The 15241-nt window shown below is 38.6% G+C and overlaps 2 protein-coding genes across 2 annotated transcripts; both read right to left on the bottom strand.

The window, feature by feature from the left end:
* Nucleotides 1-2461: 2461 nt before the first annotated feature.
* LOC108087921 lies at nucleotides 2462-3675 on the bottom strand. The gene is given in 3 exon segments (XM_017185506.2): nucleotides 2462-3051; nucleotides 3054-3450; nucleotides 3606-3675. Coding segments are annotated over 3 exon segments (774 nt in total). The 5' UTR covers nucleotides 3669-3675; the 3' UTR covers nucleotides 2462-2737.
* A 3638-nt stretch (nucleotides 3676-7313) lies between these two features.
* Nucleotides 7314-9786, bottom strand: LOC108088089 (probable citrate synthase 2, mitochondrial). Its single transcript, XM_017185745.2, has 4 exons — nucleotides 9656-9786; nucleotides 9397-9602; nucleotides 8253-9024; nucleotides 7314-7865 (listed from the first exon to the last, which is right to left on the bottom strand). Exons 1-4 carry the CDS (start codon nucleotides 9698-9700, stop codon nucleotides 7443-7445), a joined length of 1446 nt encoding a protein of 481 aa, XP_017041234.1. The 5' UTR covers nucleotides 9701-9786; the 3' UTR covers nucleotides 7314-7442.
* Nucleotides 9787-15241: the final 5455 nt, after the last annotated feature.

Genomic DNA, 15241 nt, shown 5'->3' with positions numbered 1-15241 from the left:
AACATAACAATTACTATTTTCTAAATATCTTTGTTGTAATATTATATATGGTATCATTTTAAATAATCAATATTGGTCAACAATATTGTCCCTCATTAGCAGTGAAAATGCAGACAATTGATTTATTTGTTTTAACAACTGTGTAGAATGCATTGCTTTCATTAACCTGTAATTAAAAATGATTTAACTCAATGGCCGTGAGTATAAAAGGAATATTAAAATAATTAAACAATTAATTGGTACAAGAAAACCTGGCACATGAGCCATAAATAATCAAATGTACATTTAATTATCGCTATTTAATTTGAGCCGCACTCCAAGAGCATAGCAATTGACAGAAGTCATTAGGTAAGTAAATTTTAAATTCAAAATATGAAAGGATGTAAAAATCTGGTACATTTTTGTAGGTTGAATATCAAGCGGAGGGGAAGCTTCCTGGAAACTGTCAAATAGATGCCAACAGTTACTGCCACTCAGTCAGTTACGATTTTGCTCTTGCAGCGTGTCCTTTTCTCCTTGGGCCAGTCTTTGTCTCCAGAGGAAGAGTTATAATTTTCCTGCGTACCCGGGCAACTTTTCACTCAGCCCAACACAAACATACGTGCATATACATATAAACATAAAAATATATACATACATACAGAGATAGTTATTTTCCACAATGTCTGATGTGTTTGTCTGCGAGTTGCTTTTGTCGAAAGCAACTGCAACTTATTTTGCATATCTTAAAAAATAGAACATACGCAGATCCCCAAGCAGCCTCGGTCCGCGCCAGAGACCATTATAATACAATAACATTGAAGGAAGTTGGGGGAAAAGGGATCTGAGAGCCAGAGGGCCTTAAGGCTGCGGTTTGATAGCGACTCGAGTGCAGCCGCTGTTGCTGCCATAAAGTTTTTGGTCTATAAGGAAGTTATTGCACTTCCCCCTCCGCTTCCATTTTGGCCAACGACAAAATTCATATTTCACAAAAAAAGATGCAGCATTTTATACTCGCTCTCTCTGGCAATGAAAGTGATTACGGCGATATGGGGCTCAGAAAGCAGTCCTTGGAGAAGTCACTCAAGTTGTCTTCTTGAAGTTTACCCGGAAGTTAATGAAATGAGACCACAGACAAACTGGAGGAACGGAGTGCAGCTTAAAGCCAAAGTTTTTCGGAATGCTGCCGAGAGTGTTTTATTTGCGAGTAACTGCAAAACTATAACAATTATAGCAGAATAGTTGTTACCCCTTTGACGCTAAAATTGTACGAAGGCCATCTCATTTTTTTAGAGACGATTGCTGGAGCAAATTAAGTCAGTAATGGAAAATAATGGTATAGTAGAAGCATTTCCAAGTTTAGATTTTGTATAATTTAGTAACTCATGTGTTCTGCAAGGCATTCCTATTCAATTTAAAGTTTCTGAATTCTTATTTGCAAGTATAAACTTGTACCAGTCCGAAAACTCCTTTCATCGCAATTTTCAGAAGTGCAGAAGCCTTACTTTAGTCAGTTTTTAAAATATGCCCACATAGTTGCATGGCAGACACTATTTCGAAAATTTTTTAATCTACGGTTTTGTTTTTTTTAGACGAGTGCGAGTGGCAACGAGGGCGATGGGTTGGAAAGCACTCTCGCATTACTTTTGTTTTAATATTGCAGCAAATGACTGAAAGCAACCCGGCATATGTGCGAACATTTTATATGACTACTGCCACACACGCGAGTTATAGTTCTCTGCCAAGGAGTCCTAGTGTGAATTGGTGTCTGCCAGAGTCCGGTTGTCAAATTTCAAGAAGAGTTTGAGTAATTAGACGTAAGCCTTTGAGTTGATTTTCAAGACTGAATTCATATATTCTTCAGCGGTGACCAAGTTGCCACCGCTGCCGAGTGTACATAAGTTCTTGTACGCTAATTCATTGATTGCTTAAACATAAAATACAAAGTGAAATAAACGAATGTTTACAAAGAATTCCTCCAACGTCTGCTTGTGTCATCTAACCAGTGCTTTGGGGTAGGGGCATCCTGTTGCAGTGTCAGAAATCTTTCGGCGGGGCTACGACTCAAGTGGTCGTTGTCCCGGTTTGGGCTGTTGTTCAGATTGCAACATAATTACAATGCAAAGTAAGTGGGCACCCGGTCAGTGTACCAATTCCAGGGTAGCTCTGGGGGGTTTAGCCTGTCCTTGCGGTAATGTTGCTGTCGTTACTGTTCCCAGTTCTTACAGAGAGCCATTGGAGCGTGCAGGTGCGAAAAAAACGTAGGAATAAAAGCGACGACAACGCAGAACACAATTCGCTAGCCCCAAGAGTACCTTATGCCCACCTAAAAATGTGCAGATATTGTGGTGATCGGGTCGACGAAGCAGAAATGTCTCAACATCTTAAAACGTGTGAGATTAGTGAGGACAGAAAGGAAAGATTTAGGTGTAAAACATGTAAAAAAGGGAATACGGAATTACAAGTACAGATGTGGTTGAATGATTGTCAAAAATTTATTATCATATTGAGCTTGTTAATTCACTAATTGTTATTTTTTCTGTAGATATGTTATATTTAATCGTTGATCCGTTTTTAATAAAAAAATCTATAAACTGTAGTAGTGTACACTGTGTTGTGTTTCGTGATGTGTTTCGTGATGTGTTTACTTTTTAATCAATTCGTTTGAGAGGAATTCCGGTTTCGAAAGCGATTTTGGTTAGAAGAATGGAACGGTTTTCACTGGTCATGGTCATGGTCTTGGTTTGAGCCTTGGTTCCTACTGTAAATGGCCAGTATTTTTGTAATGTATAGCCAAGTCCGTGTTGCCCTCAGGAGTACATGTCCATTTATTGGTGCCTCGATCGCATTTATACTTCAATGATTTGGCAAGACCTTCCCGCGTGAATTGACATTTATTGGTTTGACTCGGCATGAAATCGGATTTGCCCGATACATCATCATATATCAAAAACACTGTGCCAACATTTGGATCGATGGGTGCTCTTGGGTTTGCTTGCCTAAAACGCCTGACTTGAGCAGAGACGCTCATGGCAATCAATTCCCTTTCCCTTCGTGCCGCTGCCGTATTGACACGGGGGCGATGTTTCGATCGTTAAAATAAGCAACGTGTTTCTGAACGAAAGAGTCTTGCGGACAACCGCCGGTTTTTCCATAGCCTGTTATCCTTCTTGGATTTCCTTGAAAGTTATCTCGTTTGCAATCGTAAATGATAGTAAGTTGGAAACCTTTTTGCGGACGTGGACTCATATAGTCATACGTTTCTGATGCGAATTTGAAGTTGCAATTTCGTTCTAAATCACACGCCATCTTTGGCGGATACCGTGCACTTTCGGCATACCTTTCACCATCTTTATTATCAAATAGAATACCCTTATTAACCACGATATGATGCTTCTCACCACACTCTAACGTAACCTCTGTTGGCGGATCTGTTAAGATGACATTCGCTGTATGTGCGCTTGCATATGTCTGTACAAAGAAAAGATGAAAAAATATGAAAACCAGAGAACTTTGCACTTATACAGCTTATTAACTGTACATCACGAAAATACGAGAAAAATTACATGTTACGTGTCAAAATAATTTTTTTGATTAAAAAAAAAAGAAACGTAATTTTAACTTACTGCATTTTGCAATAATGACAACACAAGGATCGGGCCCAGAACTGCTAAAGTAATCGCTTTCATCTCAGCTGTAGCGACGATGAATAAAAACTGATGTTTGTTTGCTCAAGACAAGGCTTTTTATAAGTAAATCATCGTCTCAAAATGAAGTCTAGCAGCGGTAAGGTTATCAAGCTGTGCATTTGACATCAAGTCACTTGTTTATGTGTTATTCTTTTATAATGTGATGATCTCAAGAGTCAATACGAGTGATTGTGTGAATGGACATTTCTATGATTTCTGTTTCATCATTCGAACGGTTTTTCCAATTTAGACTTTTGCAATTATTTTTATTTTCATTTTTTTTCACTTCTTTCTTTGTCGCTCGAAAATATCCTTGGTTTGTTGTCAATTGCTGAAAATGAACACGCGCTGAAATGGGTTTTTTGTTGTCAATCACTCAAAAACAACATGCACTGAAATCAGCTTTCTGCTTATCACTCGATGATAACAACATCTACTGAATTAAATAGCTGTACGATTTTACTAGAAAATAAATAAAATTTATTACTCAGTGTATTAAAATATAACGTTTCAGAGAAGTGATTGTGTCGCATATCAAGTTCTCTGAAACGTTGTATTTTAATACACTGACGAACGAATTTTATTCTTTAACTGGGAAAGTCTTATGACTCATTAATTAGACATTTAGATAATGAGAAACGAACAATTTCAACATCTGCTAAAATAATCAAGATCCGCTTAAAAGCATATGATTCCTTTTATTCGGGCAGAACAACTTCAAGAGCGCTGATAAGACACATACCAGGGGTGTTAGTTGAAGTTTGCCGGTTTGACTGTTAGATGTCGCTAGCAGTACTAGTACATTTGTATCATTCAGTATATGTGTCATTTTTTTCTGTTGACATTAACCTCAAAAAATACACAATTCGCATTCCGTCAAAATAAAAACGTCATAGTTGTTTACCTCAGTGAATATGTCGAGTTTCGTTGCAAGTAAATCGCATTTGCGGCACCAGTGCGGGACCAGTGTGGTGTGGTGTACTTCGAGTTATTGAAACCTGGTGAAACGGTTAATAAGGATCGCTACCGACAACAAATTATCAATTTGAATAATGCGTTGATCGAAAAACGGCCGGAATGGGCCCGAAGACATGGCAAAGTTATCTTGCAACATGACAACGCGCCGTCTCATACCGCTAAACTGGTGAAGGACACATTGAAAGACCTTGATTGGGAAATATTATCGCACCCGCACTCTCCAGACCTCGCCCCGTCCGATTATCACCTTTTTGCGTCAATGGGACACTCACTGGCAGAGCAGCGCTTCGCCAATTTTGATGAAGTCGAAAAATGGCTCGTCGAATGGTTTGCCTCGAAAGAAAAAAAGTTTTTTTGGAATGGTATCCATAATTTGCCTAAAAGATGGGAGAAATGTGTAGAAGCCAATGGTCAATACTTTGAATAAAAAATTTTTCACATTCTCTTGAGGATTAAGTGTTCTTTTTATCGAAAAAACCGGCAAACTTCAACTAACACCCCTGGTACCTATACATAACCGGAGCACTACTGATACAAGTAGAATATGCATATGAAAACCGTGTGCTCGTAGATAAGAACGAATTTCAGAATTATGAGCTGTCGGAATTTTTGTCCATTCGTAAAATTGGCAGTCAGAGAATTGAATTAAAATGTTTTGTTTCAATGTTTCAAGAACTTTGGGCTGTCGGAATTTTAGCCGATCGGAAAATTGAAGTCGGAGAATTGACCGTGAATGGAAAACTCCTTTTTCAGAAGTGCAGAAGCCTTACTTTAGTCAGTTTTTAAAATATGCCCACATAGTTGCATGGCAGACACTATTTCGAAAATTTTTTAATCTACGGTTTTGTTTTTTTTAGACGAGTGCGAGTGGCAACGAGGGCGATGGGTTGGAAAACACTCTCGCATTACTTTTGTTTTAATATTGCAGCAAATGGCTGAAAGCAACCCGGCATATGTGCGAACATTTTATATGACTACTGCCACACACGCGTACCCCAGATGGAAGGCGACCATTGTTTTATTTTTTGGGTCTGGCCAGGCTGTCCCGTCGACAGCAGCGTCCACACGAAGAGGAGCGCTTCTGATGCGGATGTGTTTTATGCCCTCCCCATCCACCCACTTTTGCGTGGGTGTGTGCGTGCTCAAGTGGGTGAATTTGAGCGTGTGTGTGCTTGTGTTTGTGTCTGTTCGGTGCGTTCGCTTTCCTTTTCTGGCTTCCAAGGCCACAGAATCAGCGCGCATATAGAAGCAGGGCGTGTGTCTGCATTTCGCACACCCAAAACAGTTTCAAATTATGTTTGAAAAAAATTATACGAGAAAAAAAATGAACAGCGTGTAGCTGCGCACAGAGTTGCAATAAAAAAGTTTTCGTGATTTCCCTCAACAATAAAATAACTGTGCGGGAAAAATAGTAAATACTTTTATTAAAACGTTTTGCAGCTTATTTTTTCCACCAACTTGGGTAAACATATTTCAACTTTTATCATTTACATTCGCCTCCACGTTACTCCGCAACGCTCCCATTACCATCGGAAACCTCTCATGCTCAAAGCAATTAATAATAAGTTAAGAGCTGGGGCAAAAAGTAGTTCCTGATCATATAATAATGCTTAAAAAAAACCCGGAAATTTATTCATGTGAATGACTGGCTGTAAAATTAAGATTGGATTTATTGGTGCTTATACTATGGGATTTTAATTTTTTATGATTTTCCAAATGATTTGTTGATTATAATAAAATATAAAGTTAGGGCATATTTTAAAGGTTGGTATTGTGGTACTTTATTTTTTTTTTGCACTTCCAGTTTTAAAATGGTAACTAAATTATAAAAATGTATCTCATTATTCAAATTAAACCATTTAGTCGTATCAGCTAGGTTTGTATTTCTTTCTAGGTCGCTTGTTATGTGGGTCAAATGTATATTCCCGTTAAAAAATGAATATCAAATCCAAGAGAGTGGTAACTAGGGACCAGGCTCAAACACCCCAAAGGACTAGAACCCACAGGAGGAGAGGTGTAATAAAAATAACAATAAAATATCACTTACAGTAACAATGGCCCCTGTCAATGAACAAAAAATAGGGGAATACAATCGGAATCAGGATGGAATGAGCTTAGCCAAACAAAGGGAGAAATTGAACAAAAATCAATCAGTTGATGGAATGCTTTCAAAAAAATTACAATAATCACAAATGCATTTAATGGAATTCGACGCGTATACCCAGGGAACGACAAGGGGGAATGCTGTGCACATATTAATATTCTTGATTTGTCCAGATTGATTCAAATAGCTGAGGAATGTTTGCATTAATCCAATTAATGGTTACATTTGATTTTTGTTGTAAAATTGTACAGTTTTGTTCGCCTTATTAAAGCCTTTATCAAGTGTAAAGTTATGGTAGGATTCTCCAATTGGATTGGATTGCACGATATATTTATGGTCCATTTTGAGGCTCAAATAAAATGTCTAGGCAGCCAGCGGAAATGGGTATTAGACACGTTTCTTCGTGCTGCGGACATCAAAGCAAAATTTATGTATTTGAGTCAACATCTTAATTACAATTTTTCCAGGACGAAAAAAGGACTCCTTGAATATCAAAGATGTCAGAAATAAACAGCCGAATGTCAGGCAGCCAAGCCAATTACAACATGCCAAAACCAAACATATGTTAATGACAAATATCTAAGGTGACTTTAATACGTGCCGTAAAATAGAGGCTTTTCAAAATATAAAATTTTGGAATGGTATATTTATATTTTTTTTAAATACCAATAATGCTATTAACTATTGTACTATCACTTCTTCTTTTCATTCTTTTTGCAATTTGCTTCCGCTGCCTTTTTGTCCGCTTCCCTAATAAAGTTGCAAATTTCCGATGAGGAGAAAGACTTTGGTCTCTCGATTGGAGCTCCCAAAGCTCGTGACCATATAAACTGGGCTTGAACACCTATAGCTCGGGAAACGCCGAAGAGGACCGTGTAATATTGCAGCTCATTTAGGCAGTAGTGCTGCAGCAGGACACCTGAATGGGCGTCCACATTGGGATACGGATTCGCCACCTTGTTGAGATTCTTGAGAACCTCCGGGATAATCTTCCACAAACGAGTTACAAGCTTCACACCGGGGTCATCCGCGCAGTGTTTCATGGCAAACTCGTTTTGCAGTACGAAACGCGGATCGGTGTCCCGCAGCACTGCGTGTCCATAACCGGGAACTACCTAAAATACAAAAAGGTATATCGTTATAATCAAATATAATCCTAACAAAAGTATTTAGTTTAAAAAAATAATTGTGTAATAGCATGTCCAAATTAATACAACTGAAAGCAGAAAGTTTTGGAAAGAATATCAACAACAAGAATATAAAACAAAAAGAACCTTTAAAAGATATTTCAGACTTTTAACGATACTTCAACTTTTTTAATTTAATTTTAAAAAATTAAATAAGATTATTTTAACAATATTTTTTTTTGATAATTCCCTAAAGATTTTTTTTGACATATTTTCTTAAATTATTTTCAGTGTACCCCTGATATCCCGCAGCTATCATAGATAGCGTTTTTCAAGATAATCTATGCTAATAACACAACTCATAAGCCGACTCACCTGCCCGCTTTTCAGTGTATCGTCGATGAACTTTTTCAGCTCGTCGTCGGTGGGGTCGTCGCCAATTGCCTTCCTGAGCTTCGTCAGCCAGACGAGCACTTCCTGGTTGGCCAATCCGTGGAGTGGTCCAGCCAGGCCGCACATGCTGGCCGCGAAGGAGAGGAAAGGATCGCTGAGAGCCGAACCGACCAAGTGGGAGGTGTGGGCGGAAACATTGCCGCTCTCGTGATCCGCATGCAGGACCATATAAAGTCGGATGAGGTCGACGAAGTCCTTGTCGGAAAGTCCGAGCATGCGGCAGTAGTTGCCCGACCAATCCTCCTCCTCGTCCAACTCCCGGGATCCCTCGCCGTCCTTGAAGACGTTGTTGTAGATGGCCGCCGCCACGGTGGGCAGCATGGCGATCAGGTTCATCGAGTCCTCGTAGGTGTACTCCCAGTAGACACCCCGCTTGGCTCCTTTGTTGTAAGCCTCCACGAACTTGCTTTGGGCAGTTAGGCAGGCGCAGGCGGCGCACAGCTGGGCCATCGGATGCACACTCTTGTCTATTGAGTCGATCAGCCGGAAACAGTAGTCTGGCACATTTCCACGTGTCAACCACTCCTGGGTGACCTGCTCGGCCTCCTCCTTGGTGGGCATTGATCCGGTGGTCAGGAGGTAGAAACAGCCCTCCGGAGTGCCCTCCTGGGTTCCCTCGATCACCCGCGGAAGCTTGGCACACACATCCTTCAGCAAAATGCCGCGGTAGAAGATTCCTTTGTTTTTGTCCAGGCTGAAAAAATAGTAGAATATAGGGGTCAGAAATATTTCGAATCGAAAAGTATTCGCTATACAGTTTTTAGCTTTGTATATTATTTTACTCATATTTTTTACATCATACATTTAAAAGCAAGCTTATACTATTTAATCAAAAACAGAGAAAAAAAATGTAAAAGACATTGTTAGTTAAGAAAAAAAACTTTTGTAACAGTTTTGACAGTTTTAAAAATATTTATCAATCAGTAAATATTTTTAATCAAATAGGTAGTAAAAATATTGAATTAAAACGGAAAAAAACATTCAATTGTAATGTGTAGATTTTTAGAAGATTTTTTAGCTTGAGGAAACCTATCCATGAAAGAAAAAAAAAACAATTTTAACATACCTGGAGGTCTCACAGAACAGGAGCGGAAGTCCTCGCATTCCGCCAATTACACTGTTTACGCTGATCTGGCCAATAATTTTATGGCCATGCAGACACTTGATACCCAAAAACTTGTTACGCTCCTCGGGTATTTTTTTGGCCAACTTACTCTTTATACTTGTGTCTTCGCCGCTTTTGCATTCACAATACAAACGCTTTTGGATGGCCTGCAAAGATATTTAAGAGAAAGCTGGGATTGGATTATTTTATATATTGGCACCTTAATGCTGTTTTTGCAGCATCTGCATGTAATATTTTTCAGCATGATGGTGTTAATTTTTAAGACCGAAACATTTGGTATTGCAATTTGGAATTTTAAGAATAATAGAAGATAAGTGATTTGACACGTAAGCCAAAGACTTATGGTTGCTAAAGTCAAAAAGTATAAAACACATATCTAGTGATTAGAAAGTGATTTTGGTAACCAGTAACAAAACAGTCCTTATTTTAGGGAATTTCTTAGTTCTTCCAGCTTCTAAACCTATTTTACGAACATAAGCACCAATCATTTTCTCAATAATAACTGATTTTACTTTTGTCTCTTTTGTACTCAGATTTAAAAGCAATATTATTTAAAGGCAATTTCATGTGGTTGACAAAGGCCAGAGGAGCTAAACCATTGGCTGCAATTTGTTGTGTGTTTCAAGGGACCAACTTTAAGCTGCAACCAAAATTAATTCTTGTTTGTTTGTCGCTTAACGAAATTTGTGGGTCATTTGTGCGGCACCAAAGCCGGAATGCAGTGAACACAGCAGCCCACCCACTGGCACACACTCTCGTTTTCAGCTGGGAAAACTCTGTATGAAATTGCAAAAAATTAAATATCTATTTGTAGTTTCGGGCATTGGGGAATTTTGCGTTACTTTGGCTCATCTGACAGAAACAGAGAGAGCGAGTCGAGGATTTCGAGTGAGTGAGTGGAATTGGTACTTTGCTAGCGTTTTTCATCTGCCATTGCCCATTGGGCTGCACTTTGGGGAATTTTTCGGTTTTTACTGGCATTGCCTCAACCCGGCAAATTTATATTTGTTTGTTTGCCGTTCTGATTTTGTCCAGCTTTGGGGCAATCAGCGCACAAAAAGGCTGGAGTGAGATAAAAACTATATAAAACTTTGCTTTTAATTAAAACATATTTTACATACACATGCAACGCAAAATAAAACCGTATAAATATAAAAATATTTTTGCACTGCTTCACTAACAGCCATCAAATGGAAATTAAAACTTTATCGCTCGGTAGATCTCGCCCCGCTTTTTGTGAACCTTTCACTCCGCGGATGTTCTGTAAATGGGCATTCAGTCAACAAGTATTCCACTTTGACTTTATCCATTCATTATTCTCCTTTTTTTTGTGCTGGCAAGTTTGCCATTTTATTAATTAACATTCAATTAGCGAAAACGATGGCGGCCTTTTCGCATTCAAGTGGCATTTAAGCTATTCACAATTTTGAAAGCCGGCCATTCAAATGGTTAAATAGAGCCTGCTTTTCTAAATTCAAAGTTTTTCCATAAAATACGATCCGCTTTTTTCGCAGTTTTAGTTTTATCTCTCTTTCAGGTGCTTTTAGTTTGTGGCATTCAATCTTTTCGGCTGCCAACACTGTGAGAAATACAATGCATTAAAAATTGAGTAAGTAATTGAATAACAAATAAGTGAAAAAAAATGTTTTTTGCTATTGTTGTATCTTTTAACTTTAATTAAACTTTGGTCAAGTAAAGAAATCAATACAAAAAAATATTAAAATATTTTCACATGCTAAATTTTCATCCAATGACAAAATGGTGTCCTAAATCACTGGTTGACCTAAATTACAATTTTGTAGAGCCAAGCCAAAAAAATAAAATTATACGTCTGGTTTTAAAGCCATATTTTCTATTTTTTCTGAGTGCCATGAATTTGGCTGCATGTCCATGTTGTCCTCCATAAATTTCCCGGCTTGAGTTTTTTTTTCGTGTTGCCTTTGGTGTTTGGCTCATTACAAGTTTAAATAATTTCCTTCGCCCCACCTCCTCTTTTGCTCCTTTGTTTGCCGTTTTTGCCCGGAATGGCGAAGGCAAAAGCTTAAAGTGGACACCGCCCTTGAATGCGAAATCGAATTTCGCACTTAAGCAGCTGTCAGCAACGGTATCTATCTTGGCCCAAGTACCCAACCCGCCACGCCCACGCCCACGCCACTCGACTCCCCTTCGTTTTTGCTTTGCCGAGAAAAGTTGCATCATGGACAAGTTGCAAGCAAAAAACATAGGAGCGAAAAGGTTGCAAACAATTTTGTTGCCCTAATGCATAATAGAAAGTGTCGTATCCATGACAGCCAAACTTTAAAATCATTTTATTAACTTAACTTTGTTGCCAAGCAACTATAAAAAAAAATTCGAAACTCAGAGATTCTTGGCCCGAGAGCGGTCAAATAAATGGAACGATATTCGTACTTGACAATATTTAACTTGGGGTTTTCTCCCCAGAGCTTATTTGAGTATACACATCGAGGGGATGGGGAGGCAATATGTTTTCCCTGCCGGAACTTAAGTTGGGTTTCACTTTCACTGGGTGGCGATGGGATTCCTTAAAGTTGAGAGGAATGTCATATGCAAATGCAATTACAATACTTTCAGCATCGCTTTCTTATTTTCCTTGGGCGAGCCAATCGATGTCTCTTCTTTTTCCCCTCTTGATGATGGGTTCTCTATGCGATTGAGTGTTCGGGGTGCTTCTCCAGGAACTTTGACGTTTCTACTAATGAAAGTTCGTCCTCTTACGTGCGTATGTGTGTGTGTGTGTGTGTGTGTGTGTGGAAGTGTCAAGGAGTTTTAGCTTAGGTGGATATTGCTTGGCTTTTGTTGACATCACGTCGAACCAGTTACGAGTGTCAGCTCGATTTTCCCTATTTTTTCGCTTGCAACCCGAAATTCACGTGTCTGAGGTCACGGTGTGTCGATGATTTTGACAAATCGGTAACAAGGACGTGGCCACCTCTAAGGTCACACAATTTTCTGGGGGTATGTTTGTGGACCGAAGGTCTTAATATGCTTTTACCACACGTATGAAACTTAAGTAATCCGAAAAGACCCCCCGAATAGTAGGTGCTAACGACTAGATTTATATCAAGCACTTTTTCTTGGAGCTCATAATTTCACATTTCTTAAACACTTCTTCTTTGAGCTTTCAAAAACCAAGATAAATTATATATAACCTTAAGTGCCATTAACATAAGTTTGATTTAATTACCTTATTTGAAATGCATTTAATTGCTTTCTCTATAATTAAACCTTCTTAAAACTACAATTTAATTTTAATGGATATTTAAACACAGAAAGCTGCAATCGCTTTAAGGGATTTAAAACCTTTGTTTTCATTGGTGCCAATTAAAATATGTACGTACATTGTGTAATGTAGGTCGATGGCATGTATCGCTTACCGCTCGAAGGTTTTACGGGCGAAATGTTACAGTGTTTTACTGCCAACCTCAACTTTTCATTGCGCAGAATGCACAGGCGTTGGACAATGCATGGAACTCCACTGTTTATGATAAGAAAATGTTTATACACGGGAAATATGGCACTGAATTTTCCATATTTGTGCACGCAGCAGTAAACAGAGGGATGATGTAAAATTACACTCGAGGGCTAAATGGCGGACAAGGATTGTGAGTTGAGATTGTTAATTAATGTTTTATTGCCGTTTGACTCAATTATTCGTTAAACTGCTACGCTACCTTTCGTTTGCATTGAGTGCCTGATTAAATGGCTGGATAAACTCGAGCATAATGAGTAATTAAGCGGTTAAGTGCCGCGCATAAAAGCCTCAAGTTCCGCGCCTCCGTCGCTGCAAACCATAAACCCCTTCCCCGCCCCGCCCCTTTCCCCCCTCAGATTTATGCCAAGCGCAGTCGGCACTCGGCTTTCTGAATGGATTTCTTTAAAATAAAAGCAAATCAAAGTGAAATACATTCAAGCACCATTTGGTCGGCAAGTGTTTGCCTGCAGTACCGGAGGATCCAACAAGTTATTCAGCTGGCTAAAGACGCTTTTATCTCGCTTTTTCGCCGCACAGACGGGGCCCCCAGAAGGAAATGCGGCCAAGTGGTGAGCAGTTAACACAACACACATGCACTCCATCCACTTCAAGCCTCCCCGGCACTCGGCGTCTGGCATAGCATTTCTCTCTGGGTCTGTGGGCCAAATTGAGTATTAAGTATTTGGAAATTTTCTGTAAAAATAAAGTAAAAACCTCAACGTAAAAAAAGGAAAATGAAGGCAACAGGAAGTGCTCCACACACACACTCACACAAATATGCGGAAGCGGAAGCACTCACATTACCCAACATTCACACACACACATATCAAAAGTAGCGCAACCCAAAGAGAACTTTCAGACTGATGATTACTCCACCCCTTTTGACCGCCAGACATTGATGCAATCTTCAGGTGGAAGCTTTAAAATGTTTGCAGGGAAAAATATAATTTGCAACTTTGTAGCTTGTAACAAAGATTTTGTGTATTTGTAAAGTACAAGTCATTTGTTTGATTTTAAACTTATTTTGCAACTAAGGCAGGCTTACAAAGTTACACCTTTTTAATTTCTTGAGTTTTTTGTATGATGTTTGTACACTTAAAGAACTTAGTAATGACTTTTCAAGTGTCGCAATTCGCTTTAATATAAATGAATCTTCTATGAGGAACATAATAGGAACATAAATAGTTTCTTAACCAAAACAACTTACAATTACTTACCCGATATTTTAATGTTCAAAACTGCAGGGATGATGGAAATGTCAAAAATCTGTATTCGAAATACCAATATCTAATAATTAAGTGCGATTGGTTCTGCAGCACAATCTCTGCCGACCAGTGTAATATATCATCAAATAACTTTCATGATTTTATGTATTCTTTATTTTTGTAGCCTTGGCTTTGAATACTACAGAAGATACACATCAATTTAGTTTTATGGCCATAGCTTTCGATTTCTACTTGGCCCAAGGGGGCCATTTTCGGTGATCCCTTTCGGCATTTCAAGTTATTTATCTGCATGCTAAGATTTTGAACAACTTTGAAAGCGATTTTCCTTGATAAAGTAAAGCCAATTTGTGTTACCTTAATAAAGTTGTCTATTTTATGATGATTTTTTTTCCCGAAATTTGTATTGAGTATAATTTAGTCAATTAAATTGCTTGACCCCAAAACCAGCAGAAGGCATTTTCGGCCAAGGAACTGCGTCATTGCGGCATCTTTTGGCCATTTTTCTTTCAATCTTAACTTTTCCTTAGCTTGTGGCGCATTTCGGCCGCATTCATTCCTCACTTTAAGTCTCGACATTTTGACTCGCAAATTAAAATAAATGGCATCACATTTTTTCTTTGAGATTTCTGCTGTTGTGCTCCATCTCTTTTATCTTCTCGTCTCTCTCCAAAGTGGATATTTAAACGACATTAAGTTGACTTAATTTCAACGCCTTGAATTTACCCGGCATCTTCAAGTTTTTCCCTTTCCGATAACGCAAAAAAATGGGGGAAAAAAAACAGGAAAGTGCCGCGAACAAAAGGGCAAGCAATTTGATTGTAACAGATTTAATTACAAAGTTCCGACCAAGTCGTGTGTTAAATTTGACCAAAAAGTTCATAAAAATGCATAATCTTAATGTCCAGCTAATGAGGCGTAAACAAGTCACGGGTTTGAGTTGGGCGTGCTTTCAACTTTTTCCTTTAACAAATTAAATGTAATTTGTTACGCAAATTGAGCACGATCTGACAAAGAGCAGATACTGAAAAGCGATGATGTGTAGCTAAAATCGTTAAAAAACACTGAG

This window comes from Drosophila ficusphila, unplaced genomic scaffold, assembly GCF_018152265.1.
Source record: "Drosophila ficusphila isolate 14025-0441.05 unplaced genomic scaffold, ASM1815226v1 contig_791, whole genome shotgun sequence".
Lineage (NCBI taxonomy): Eukaryota > Metazoa > Arthropoda > Insecta > Diptera > Drosophilidae > Drosophila > Drosophila ficusphila.
Note: the sequence above shows the minus strand (reverse complement) of the source record. Positions and strands in the feature narration are given on the sequence as shown.